Genomic DNA, 13,262 nt, shown 5'->3' on the forward strand with positions numbered 1-13,262 from the left:
CTTTCATTTCCATTTTGTTCTGAGATGAAGTACAACAAACAGCATCTTTCCAATTTGCAAGAGCCAGAGAATTTGGCATTTGTCTCCTAGCATTATTATATCGCTATAGATTTCAAATTATTGTGAGTTCACTTCATTACAGCAGTCGGGTTTGTCTGCGGTTCGACTGATGACAGCGTGTGTGTGTGTGTGTGTGTTTGTGTTTGTGTGTGTGTGTGTGTGTGTGTGTGTGTCTGCCGCACACCACAGTGTAGCTGTATTAGTGCGGCTGATGTATCTGTGCTGAGATGGAGGAGAAAAATTGGCACCAGCAGTCGCATATAAATCCCCCCAGTAGGCCTCTGAAATATAGAGGCATTAAGGAGTCTACACAGATTTACACACCGACACACTGGGCGTGACACACACGCACGCATGCACACACACAAACACACAGCCGTATCACATTCACAACCCCTGTAGACAGCACTTTTTTCCCCAAGCTGCCACCTTTTATAGTCAGCCCAGATATCTAGATATCCTGGTAATGTACGGCTTCAGAAAGAAACAGATTAAGAGTAATAACTGACCCAGACACTGAGGTCCACTATGGTTATTAATGACGTTCATTTCTTCATTACAACCTTCTTGCCCAAATATGATTTTTATTGTGCTTGTGTGTGTGTGTGTCTGTACATATGATCGAGTGCATGTATGTGTGTACGTGGTAGTGCATGTGTGCGTGTGTATGTGATACTGGGTGTGTGTGTATCTTTCCATTCTCCTGACTGGCCCTCTCTAGGGCTTTATTAGAGGGTTTGACAAAGACTGTCATCGTTTAGAAATAAAAAAAGAAATAGCCCACTACTAAATCTCCCACGCTGCATTGCAGCCGAGCGTCTTATGCAGAGTGGAGCGAGCGCTCTCGCACATGTCTAGCTCAACCCACACCCACACACTAATACAGTGTGTAGCCCAGGAGACACACACACACACGCTCACACAAATGGGACCAAGAGCTTACAGCCAATTTACAGGAAAACGGCAATAACATTTTATCATGCTAGAGTTGGGCCCGATGTAGCTGCCCTTTCCTCAGCACCTGAATGCACGCGCACACACACACACGCGCGCACGTCTTTTTCATGGCACTAATTTGTTGATCTCAGATGGAAGCTTTGGCTGTCTCCAGCAGAGCGTGACGTTCTTTTAGTGCAGCGAATGGCCACGCATGACAATTATAACCCCACACACACACACACTCTCTCTCTCTCACACACACACACAATCATACACACACACACACACACACACACACACAATCATATACACACACACACACAGGCGGCAATCCACTCCTGTCTTCTCGCCCTCATTTTCAATCTCTCCTTTGGTACGTTTCTCTGTTCACTCTCTTTCTCTTTCTTTTGCATCGTTCGTTTCTCTCCCTTCTCGCGTAAACGCATGCAAAAACACACACAACCATACAAATATATACAGATACACACACACACACACACACACACAAAGTCATTTTGACATGTAACCAGTCAGTGAAGGACAGGATGGGAGGGGGGGGGAGGATTTGGGGAAAGAGAGGAGCAGCAGAGAGTCTAATGATACACATGAAGATGGAGAGAGATGCAGAAAGAGGGAAGGAGCGGAGAAGAGAAGAGGGGGAAAATGGAGGGGAGGAAAGGACCGACACGGCAAGGTATTCTTTGATAGAGAACGAGGGGTTTAGCTGCCTGCACACACCGCGCGCACGTGCAACATCCCTGCTCCACTGAGCCGTGCATGCACCACTCCATATACCGGAAGCGTGCGTACCAACACTCGATGCATACGTATCCATGCATGTGTGCTGTAATCTCCCAATGCAGTATGTTGGAATTTAAAACAGGATACTGCCCTATTTAGGCCCCTTGCTCTTTTTATTTGGAGCAGCCCAACCATCCCAGCCTAGGGGACGTTAAAGTTACAAAAGCCAACCAATTAACAGTTTTTCGCATAGTTCGTTGTGCAATATAAGTGTATGATTTAAGATAACATGTAAAATGTCTTTGGTTCGAAATTGGGATTTTGGAACTCCAAATGTGTATTGAATCATTTAACTACACATCACGTACTCTTTGTATCGAGCAGAGTCTCCATGTAGAAACGTAGGAGACATAAGGGGCATTAGCTGTTTTCCACACACACAGACGGTAACACCACTTATTACACACACACACACTCGCTTCACACACTTTTTCCCCTTCCCCCACCCGCTGCCTGAACACGAGCATATGTTCAGATGGACATAAAAGTCATTGGAATAAATGTGCTTGTCGCCTCTTTAAACGTGACAGTAAACGCTTTTGTGTTTTTTAGTGTGTGTGTGTGTGTGTGTGTGTGTGTGTGTGTGTGTGTGTGTGTAAATGCGCTTGTTACCACTTTAATGTAATAATAAAATGGCGGTGGTGCCGTGGCAGTGCTTCCTCCACTGCGGCGGCCGTAGCCCCCCGAAAACGTTGAAAGCCAATCCCCGGCGAACAAGACAGTTGATATCAGCGCCGCAAATTAACTCCACCTGCTGCGGTCTCCCGGCGCATAAACATCAACCTACCCACTTTCCTCCCCTCCCTCCCCATTACCAGTCCCACCATCTCTCTCTCTCTCTGTCTCTCTCTCCGTCTCTCTCTCCACCGGCCCTGATATCCACCGGTGCACTGCAATCCGCTCGCCCCGCATGCCCGACTCTTCCATCCGTCTTACTTCCTGCTTTGTCCCGTTCTCCTCCCTCTCCGTCCATCACGTCTCCCCTCGCCGTGGAGCTGCAGCCCCGGCGACTTTGTCTGCTCACGCCGTCGTGCAGCGACACGTCTGTCTCCCTAAATGTGTGTGTGTGTGTTTATCCATGTCAATCTTGTTAAAGCATGACATGTCCTCTTCGCCACGCAAATTACCTCGGGTGAAAAGGAACACCGCCGTGTCAGCTAATAACCATGGCCGCCTCTGCGTGTGCGTGCGTGTGTCTGTATCTGTGTCTCTCTCTCTCTTTATATTTGTGTATTTGTCTCCACATCTTTGTTTGTGTATGTATCTGTGTGTCGATCTGTCTCTCTCTGCATCTATGTGTTTGTGTGTTTCTCTCTTGTCATCTTTGTGTGTGTGTGTGCGTGTGCGTGTGTGTGTGTGTGTGTGTGTGTGTGTGTGATGGCAGCGGGAGAGGAACTTCATTGATTTATCGTTAAACAGAGGACAACAGCTCCCCGTCAGCGTCTCTGGTCGCTATAACAAACGATCTGCGCGCTCGGACGCGCTTTATTGTAGGACCGCCGCTATCCTTTTCAGCTGCTGACCCAGAACTCTGGGAGGGGCCACTGGCCTCTGTGTGCGCGCATTTGTGCCGCGTGCACGCATCGGATCAGGGGTAGAAGATGGGGAGGGGAGGGGAGGGGAGGGCTGTGCGATGTCAAACATATGTCCCCGAGAGAGAGAGAGCGAATAGAAGAAGAGCACAAGAATGACAAGGGATGCAACCCAGGAGCATGACTTCCCTTTGCAATAAAAGACAGAAACGGCCTGTTTACAGCACACAGACACATACACACACATGCACACATACACACACATATACCATATGCATGTCACTTATGGGCACACTTGGAACACAATATGCTTAAAGATGGGACACATTGGATTTCTCTAATTTATTATTATTTGAATGGAAACACATCCGAAGTCTGTTCCTATTTCTAGTCAGTGAAATTATCTCTTTTGATGTAAAAGGGATTGGCTGTTTTTTTCCGACCCCAGGTAAAATGGTTGACTTTGTCTATGTCCAGATGCAAATGCTCCATGATTTGTATTCAACTCACCAGCTCTCGTGCTGCTGTTTGTGTGTTCCCAAATCAGGCGTTAAAGCGGAGGGTCGAGGCAAAACAAAAAAATCCATTTTGCATTCAAGTATCCTACCTGCGTGCCACGCAGTCTCTTAATGCATGAATATGCGCAGTGGCGTATTAACTCACAATTGGGATTTGTGAGTTTGTTCATTTGAGGGCACTGTTCGGAGAAAAAGGACCTGGTACAGGCTAACATGTGTTGGGCTAGCATGTTAGCTGTGGGAGCTGATGAGCACTCGTTTGGAGCAGACTGGGGGTCGATTGGCTCGCCAACTGCCCGACTTCGGTACGCGGGTACACGGCGAGAGGGACGTAAATCAGATGTAAATCATTCTGTTATCATGTAAATGGATGATTTACATCTGGACATGGACGATGTCAACAATTAACCTTGGCTTTTATCACGCCTAATCTTTAAGTCATGTGTTTTTATTTTTAAAACATTTCTTTGACCTTTCTCTCAGCTACCCTTATCTCATCTTTTCATGACGTGCACCATTTTTTGTGTGTGAATATTGTGTGCATATTTGTTAGGATGTTAACCAGCATATTAAGAAGGGCATAAGCATCATCTGAATTCATTGAGTAGTTTTGGGCACCAAATATCAGCAGGAAAGACATGATGTTTGATGTTAACATCTAGACTATGTTAACATCAAAATTGGAGGGATTTATTCAAACTTCAACTGAAAATAACAAACTAAGGCTGGGAGGGAAATTGGGGGGGGGCGGGACAAAGAGGGAAGGAAGAGGGAGAGAACGGCTAGGAGAGGAAGGGAGGGAGAGACAAAGAGGGAGAGGCCGTATGCAATTCCCTCTCTTAATTAGTTAGTAGACGGCTAATAAACGCTGCGGCGGTAATGGCAGAATGACTGCCAGGTGGAGGGAGGGAGGGCGTGGTGGAGAGAGAGGGAGAGAGAGAGAGAGAAAGAGAAAGAGGGAGTCTCCTGGCTTTAAGGACCAATGATGGTTTAACAGTAGCATAGTGAGCAGCAGAAAGGCGTTACGGGGCCGAGGGTGTAATGGCGAGCCCAGCCAGCCAGGGACTTGATGTGGTTGTCTTTTATGCCATTACGCCCTTAAAAGTGTTAATATACACGGGGCCGCGGCGTGCGGGGCAGACAGACTAACCGAGGCAGACGGCTAGATCGGTGCCCACCCTACCACTTGGTACTTGCCCTTCTCTTGACTCCTCTTACCCTCCCTGGCTGTCTGTCTCTCTCTCGCTTTATTAATTTTGGTTTATTTTCTCAGGCAATACTTTTGTTTGTCTCTCTCCCTCTCTCCCTCTCTCCCTCCATCTCGTAAAACGTTAACTTATGTTGCCAAAGCACACAAGTAAAATAAGATACAACATAAGGTACATAATAAATAAATCCCCCTCTGTCTCTCTCTCTCCTCTCTTCTCTCTCTTTCTCTCTCTCTCTCTCTCTCTCTATCGCTCTCTGTCCCTCTGCGTCTATCTATATATTTCCCCCCCTATTATGTTTGTCACCATATGTGACAGCGAGCTTTATGGCTCCCCTGTGCTCCTTAACCACTTGTCCTCCTATCTCCTCCTCTCCTCCGCTCTCTGACGGAGGGATGATGAAGGATAGAAACAGTGGTAAACAATCAATACTGCATTAGCCAAGCATTACTGAGCCCTCGGCCATTAACACTGAGGAATGGCCACAGACGGGCATAGGGTTCACCGGGGTCACCAGCCTCCCCCGACACACACATACACATACGCACACTCCTATTTTCCTCCATCTCTTTCTGCTTATTCTTGGCAACGATGTGTTTGAATTATGAAATCAGATTCCGCTGATCGTCTTTTCCCTCTCTATCGATTAAACCGAACTTTCAGCTCGTCTCCTCGTGCAGCTTGTCCCTCTTCTGCTGCATTTAGCATTTTTTTTACAATGGGCCCACGTAAACTCGCTGGTCACTTACATTGACCCTTTCCGTTCCCCACACCCTCTCTCTATCCCAGGCTGGGCCTTGACCCCAAGCTGCTGGCCCAGATCCTCAACATGTCGTCAGGCCGCTGCTGGTCCAGTGACAGCTACAACCCAGTCCCGGGCGTCATGGAGGGAGTGCCCTCCGGAAACAACTACCAGGGAGGCTTCGGGACCACCCTGATGGCCAAGGTACGAGACGCCCTCCCTCTCTCCGCCGCTCTCCCTAGCCGTACTTTGTTCCTTTATCATAATTGGTTAACGGCTCCTACACCTCCCGTTGTGTTTCCTGATGTCTTCCTTCTGTTGTCATGTCTTGACGTTTTCTTTTTGTTTGGGCGGGGGGGGGGGGGGGGGGGGGGGGATTCTTTTCCATCTGTGTGACTTCACCGTTCCTCTGTTTGAGGTTTTCAGTGTCTGTGTTTGTGTGCGTGTCGTCATTATTAGGTTTGACGATAATTATTAATCAAAACATTCTCTCGAATCTCACACAGACCAGTCTTTCTGCCTCCTAAAGCCTCCGTTCCTCCCCTCCCCAGGACCTCGGCCTGGCCCAGAGCACGGCCACCAACACCAAGACCCCCGTTCCCCTGGGCTCCCTGGCCCACCAGATCTACCGTGTCATGTGCGCCCGCGGCTACGCTAACAAGGACTTCTCCTCTGTCTTTCAGTTCCTGCGCGAGGAGGAGGGACAGTGAAGGGAATGGGAGGAGGGGGTTGTTACACACACACACACACACACACACACAATGACACACACACACACAATGACACACACACACACACACACACACACACACACCAAAACCTCTCAAGCGTGCACCCTAGCCTCCCCTATGCTCGGTGGAGGTTCGGGCCTTGCCCCGCGGCAGAGATCTATGGTCCAATTAGCATAGCGTATGTAGACACTTGTCCCCGGATGCTTAAGATGCACCGGGTTTCTTAATCCCGGATCTGCCGCTGCACAGGGAAATGCTAAAACTGACCTTAGTCCAATACCCCGAGAATACTCCCCAGCCAGCTCAGTGCAGTACCAGCGGAGTGTGCGTGTGTGCGTGTGTATGTGTGTTTGTGTGTGGGTTTATGTGTGTGCGTGTGTCCATTCATGCATGAACATTGTGAGTGCATGTGCCTGTGAAGGGAAATCTGTGCCGCAAGGACCGTGCTCGACGCTATGCAAATTGACAAGTCAATTAACGCACACTCGGGTATTAACGGAAGACTTTAAACACCGGCCTTCGCTTCAGGTGCGTGTTTCTGTGCGGTTAAGTGTTACGTTTGGAGCCCGTGTATCAAATGAAATGCATAAAAGTATAAAACATATTTAGTGTTTTAGTTTCCATCGTAAGCTTTACAATTATTTCAAAGAACAATGTTGTTGTCCCCACCAGTGTTCGCCACGGTTCCGTCACTACAGCACCCGACCGCCCCGTTGTTTTGTGACGCGTGTTCATTTATGTCGGTTGGTTTCTGAGTGTGTGCTAGCTGGTTTTGCTAACCGCTGCCTCCTTCTCTACGTGTTCACTGTCCACCTACTCACTGCCGGTCCCCTGTGGCTTGTTACTTTTCAGGCACTATCTTTATATAGAAAAAATACACACACTTATATTTTTGTATCTTTTCTAGCAGGTCAATACGACACTAGTATGTAGTTCGGGCCAATAAATCCTGGTGAAATACTGTGAATCGAGTCTTGGTTGGGTTAGCAGGCCACGGGCAAACACAAACAATATAAATACCTCTTTCCTGTAGTCACTACCGTACTTCAGTGTACACTCTCAGTGGAATCCTGTTTACCAAAGCCTCTATAACAGTATCAATAGTATTATCTGTTGTCTGACCTTTCTTCTTCTCGTGAAAATGTATATTTTTTCTGTTGGGTGAAAGCAAGGACTTTGCGTTTCCTTCTGCCACTTTTTTGATTCTTTCCTGTTTTGTTGATGCACCTTTTTCTGTTTGACATGCAAAGGAACAGACTGTTATCCAAGGTTGTAGCGTGGACACATTTCATTTGTTAGGACTGTCTATTTATTTTTGTTGTGAATTGTCACATTGGCGCAATGTACTCCATTTACGCATTTGCCAACAAAATAAAGTTGTTCCCTAAATGAAAGTGTTTGCATCGTGTCATGTTCTGGCTTTGAACTGAATTGTATCTCATCAACAAAAATCCATCGTTGCGTTTCTCACTTCCAGATCCGGCAAAAATACTATCGAACAACGCAGATGAATATCGATTTCTCTTTCAATATTTAATCATCAACGTTTGTCAGGGTGAGCTCCGTGTCACGGCTACCGTCCTGGCTCCACCCCGTCTCCCCCCCTTAGAGACCGCCGGGTGCCCCTGAGAGGGTGCAGGCTAGTCAGCCACCCTCGCCCTGCGGCGGGCCCTGGTTCTATTGTTCCTCCTCGCCGCCGCCTCGTAACCAGCCCAGCCTCGGTCGGAGCAACAAATAAAGGCACTAATCTCGAGAATGGTGCCCTTATTTCCATCATCACAATGAAATGGGGGAGCTTAAAAACAAGCGTGGTTTCGTTTTATATACGTTTCTTTGGGCTGAACGGTGGGCGGTGTATGTTAGTGTTTTTATGGAGCTGCTGTTGTCTAAGTGGTGAAGTCCCGAGTCAACGCAGACTGTGGCTAACCCCTGATAGTGTTGGCGGTGGGCTAGTCGGCTTATGACTCAGCTCCTGGTTTTCCTCTTAATGTCTCTCTCGCTGCGCTCACCAACCCCCGTCATCTCGTCTGCCCCTGACCCTTCGGACAAATGCATGATGTCCCTGCAAAAAAAGCCTTGTGCACGGAAAAACGAGATGTCATTACCGAAGGGGAAGGAGCGGTCCCTGCGATCCTTAAGTATCTTTCTCTTAATCCCTCGTTTTCGCTGTCGTTTCTAACACGGGTCCACCTGCCAGGCAGAGTAAGACATGACATCGTTAAGCACGGTAACCTTTGACCTCTCGACTCATTGCCCCGATTGAGCGTGTGGACCAGAGTGTTGGGTCCGCGGGGTCAGGTGTTGCAGCCCTCAGCCCCTTTAAGCCCTGGCAGGGCTCACCGATTCATATTTGGTGTGTTTCAATCCGCCTGTGTTTTATAGTGCTGCCGAGCTGGCGGTTTCCTCATTAAAGGACACATGAAAGCGGGCTGTAAAGGAGCCACAGTGAGGGCCCGGCCCGCGCTGACGTCTGAGGACCCGCCCCCCCCCCCGGTCTGACCCAGAGAGGCCTCACCATCGCAACCCGCTAACCATCGGCGGGCCCTGAGACTCGGGGTGGCATCCAGAGCCCAGCCCTGGTGTGTCAGCAGGAATCCACCGGTTTCCATGTCTGAGGCCGACTCGCCTCCTCTTGTTGTCGTTGTTGTTGGCGGCTGTTGTGCGTTTTGTTTGTTGGGGTAGGATCAAGTGACTTTGTGACTGTGTATTTAGGAACACGGACAAACGGGGCCTCTACATGAAGACAGTTGAACCCAAACCGCGCGGCGGTGGTGAACATTGCTGTACCAACTGGTTTAACTGGAATTTGACAAGATTTGTTCCATTCTTGTTTTGGTTTTATTTCCCCTTGTGACTCCTTAGACCTTTTCCTCTAGCCAACCCTCTTCCCTGACACGCACGCACACACACACACACACACACACACACACACCACTACCGCCTCATCCACCATGTGCCACCGCTTAGGTAATAATAAAGACAGCCTGACTCTTTAAGAGTGGCCGCTGTGATGAATACCTGGGCCAGCGGCGTTCGTTATGTCGACATTACGACACAGTGAATCCTATCTCTCGCTCTCTCGTATAAGGGGTCACGGCCATGTGCGGGGTAAGGGGGGGGGCGGTTCTCTTTAAGCGCCCGATGATTCATATCAAGCGGCCGTTAAGTGGCGCGGCTGCTGAACGCGGCGGCAGCAGTAGCAGTGTATGAACAGGTATAATAGCTCGTCTGAGGGGGTGGGTGTCTCTCTTCCTGCTCCCTAACTGCCCCCTAATGTGGTCCTTATAACACTACACACCCTACAAAAAAACGAAAAACACATCCAATAATACCGTTTTTTATTATTTCTTAAGTATCCACGACCGCGAGTCGTCGGCACGGCGACGCAGGACGCCCACGTGGGCAGTGGCGGGCTTCCTGTTGTTGTGCGGCAGACACCCAGCCACCATTCCCCCATCTTTAGTCATTGACTTCGCTTAGGTTCATTAGAGGAAATTATTCCGCTGCAGACAGCAGGTCAGCATGCAACATGTCACGACGACGGCGGGGGGGGGGGGGGGGGGGGCAGCTAATTATAACTATGAAGTGCTCATTAGAATATTTATGGGGCGTAGTGAGCCGGCGGCGGCGGCAGCAGCGGCGGCGGCTACACAGACAAAATGGGAGCGCGCAAACAATACGGGTAAACATCCTGGGGGGGGCGGAGCAAGGCGTGTACGCAGCGACCATGACAGTGTTTTCATGCTAACCTTCCTACGGTCTCTTTGTCTGGGATTCTCTTATTCCCTTATCTTATCTTTTTCGCCGGTTTCGTGCTACACTAGTCACGTTTCCATCTAAAAGGTGAAGCGAATCTTTAGAAAGTTCGCAAAAAATAAATTCGAATTAGGTGCGTTTCCATCAAGTGGTTGGTGCGGAAAACTGCACACATTCCAGGGCTTGTCGTATCCTTTTTATAACAGCCTCTCTTAAGTCCTGATATATAGTGGAATTGCATTATTTTCCATCTAAAATAGCTGTAATGTTTTTTTCTTCGATGAGAGCAAGGAAAAGTTTTACCTCTTCAGCGGTCCACACGTATCTATTATTCACATTGGCCATCTGTTCCATGGACATATTTAAAGGATACATTGTGCATATATATTATTCGAAATTCATCGCAGCCTTTATACCACATACTCCAGGGTCTATAGCATATAACCGCGTTGTCTGATTACAGTTTAATGCATTTTCCACAATGTAATACCAGCTCTCGTTTTGAAGGCTGAACAGACAATTTGACTGGAATTACTTAGGTGTCCATATATCAGGGATTAATGGACACGGTATAGTTAAAGGATATGCAAACATAGACATCCTATATCATACATGATATAGAATGTCTGTATACAAACGCTTAAAAATATATATATATTGACGCTACAAGTTTATGTCGGCAGGGTTGCTATGGCCGCTCATGCGGAAATCGGAAGGACGTTGTCAGTCCTGTGCGTTCAATGTTCGCTACGTCACAGCTGTTTCGAAAAGTGTGTTTCCATCTCCCATTTTGTGCATTTACTCTCTTTCGCATTTCTCAAAAACCATCTCAAGCGTGCGGATTAACCTTTTTGCGAATTAGGGGATTTTTATGCGAATTTTGGTGTTTCCACCACCGTTTACTGATTCGATACTTCAAAATTCGCATAAAATCAGGGGGATGGAAACGCAGCTACTGGTGATGAACAAACACCGTTCCATTCAGAGTAGTTCCTTCGCGGTGGACACACGTAGCTCAGGTAAGAGGGCCCCAAAACTAGCCTATAGATCCTTTTGAGAGGAAAACCCTCGCCCGAACTTCCAAGCAGACGCCCAGCCACGCTTTTTTTTGTATTTTTACAGAATTACATCCATCCCTGCTTAGGGTTGCTCTCTGTGCACTTTCCTGTAGACCAATTCGTTTCACAAATCCCTACTACAACAACAGCCTATACCACCCCCTGCCCCCCCTCCCATGTGAGCACACACACACACACACACACAGACTCTGTCACCTGTGAGTAATGACAGAGCGCGTGCCTTATTCATCACCCAACTTGCACATGCTCAGTAGCGCTTCATTATATTAATTACTCTCATTGGAAGAGTGATCATCAGCCCCTTTCAGAATCCATCACCGGGCGCTCCCCGCCGCGAGCGACCCAGGTATGGTAAAATAATCACCGGTACAGGTAACGGGACTCGGGGCCAGACTGTCCCCCGTGGGAGCCCACCAGGGTGGGCTTCTAAACACCCGGGGGAGGTGGAGGGTTGCATGGGGGCTCGCGTCCCGCCAGGCAGCATCCATCTCTGCCATGCCGGGGGGGGGGGGAAGATGGTGGCTGTGTGGAGGTCTCTTAATTCAGTGGTCCCAGCGAACAACATGTGCGAGCGATGGGAGACGATGTAAGCACGACCACAGCGACTATCTCTGTTGCCTGAAGACAACAACACAGGGCTTCATAATAGTGAGAGGGAGGTTAGCTTCACCAAACGCGACGGAACCACGGAGATGTGGGCCGGGTGCGAGGACCCAGTGTGCAGTGGTCCCACGCAGGGAATGCAAAGTACAGTATGGTTTTGCATCATTTGAATCACTAATTAGAAAAATGACAAACCAGCTCGAAAAAAGAATTGATATATATATATATATATAATCTCCAGCTCCACACTCTTAAAACTCAATTAGCCAGAGTGTATGAGCTCTGTAATGGCGTCTTCTTGCCCTGTTTTAAGCTTTCTTCATGGTCAATTGCCCTGACGCCTCATTGCTGTCTCCTGTTAATTGAACGAGGAGCGTGCTAAGGAGGAGGTTGAGGGGGTGGGGGAGAGAGAGAGAGAGAGAGAGAGAGAGAGAGAGAGAGAGGAGAGAGAGAGAGAGAGAGAGAGAGAGAGAGGAGAGAGAGAGAGAGGGAGAGAGAGAGAGAGAGAGAGAGAGAGAGGGAGAGAGAGAGAGGGAGAGAGAGAGAGAGAGGGAGCAAAAGAGCAAGAGGGAGATAGAGGGGGTTAGGTGGGGGAAGAAATGAAAGTAGATTGAGGATAGGATTGGAAGAAGAGAGGCAGAGCGAGAGAGGGCCGGTGACAGAGGGAGAGCAGGGATAAGCTGGAGACGGTGTAGCATGCAAGGCCTCATTGATTAGCCACTGAGCGATGCGAGCGGCTCCCTCCTGACGCTTGCACACATTAGAGCTACATAAACACCCATAATTGGTTCGTTTAGAGCGGGAGTGGGGAGGAAGGCACGGCACACAAACATACAGTCATCACGGTGTGTGTGAGAGTGTGAGAGAGAGAGAGAGAGAGAGAGGGAGTAATGTAGCAACATAAGATGTTTTAGAGAGGCAATATCATGCTTTGCTTGTAGAATAGTTTGCTACTCATTTGGGTGAGTTTTTGTGCGTGTGTGCATGTGTGTCTGTGTGTTTGTGTATGCATGAGAATGTGCATGTGTCTGTATGACTGTGTGTGTGTTTGGGTGTGTTTGCGTGCGTGTGTATGCGTGCGTGTCTGTGTGTCTGTCTATGTATTTGGGTGAGTGTGCTCGTGCGAGTGTGCATGTGTCTGTGACCCTGTGTATGTGTGTGTGTGTGTGTGTGTTCTTTTGTGTTTGTGTGAGCGTGCATGTGTCTGTGTGAGAGTGTGTTTGTGCGAGTGTGTGTTGGTGTGTGTCCCAGTGCTGTACTAAGCAGGAATGATAAAACCGTCCTCTGAGACCT

At 48.5% G+C, this 13,262-nt stretch overlaps 1 protein-coding gene across 1 annotated transcript in view; it reads left to right on the top strand.

Moving 5' to 3' along the window:
* The window catches only part of hibadha (3-hydroxyisobutyrate dehydrogenase a), a 22,459-nt gene extending 14,590 nt beyond the window's left edge, over window positions 1-7,869 (top strand). The window contains exons 7-8 of the mRNA XM_079748846.1: window positions 5,848-6,004; window positions 6,352-7,869. Of these exons, the coding sequence (XP_079604972.1) occupies window positions 5,848-6,004; window positions 6,352-6,510 (316 nt within the window). The 3' untranslated portion in view covers window positions 6,511-7,869. The remainder of the gene's footprint in view (window positions 1-5,847; window positions 6,005-6,351) is intronic.
* The last annotated feature ends 5,393 nt before the right edge of the window (window positions 7,870-13,262 follow it).

Source organism: Pollachius pollachius, assembly GCF_949987615.1.
Source record: "Pollachius pollachius genome assembly, chromosome: 13".
Classification (NCBI taxonomy): Eukaryota; Metazoa; Chordata; class Actinopteri; order Gadiformes; family Gadidae; genus Pollachius; species Pollachius pollachius.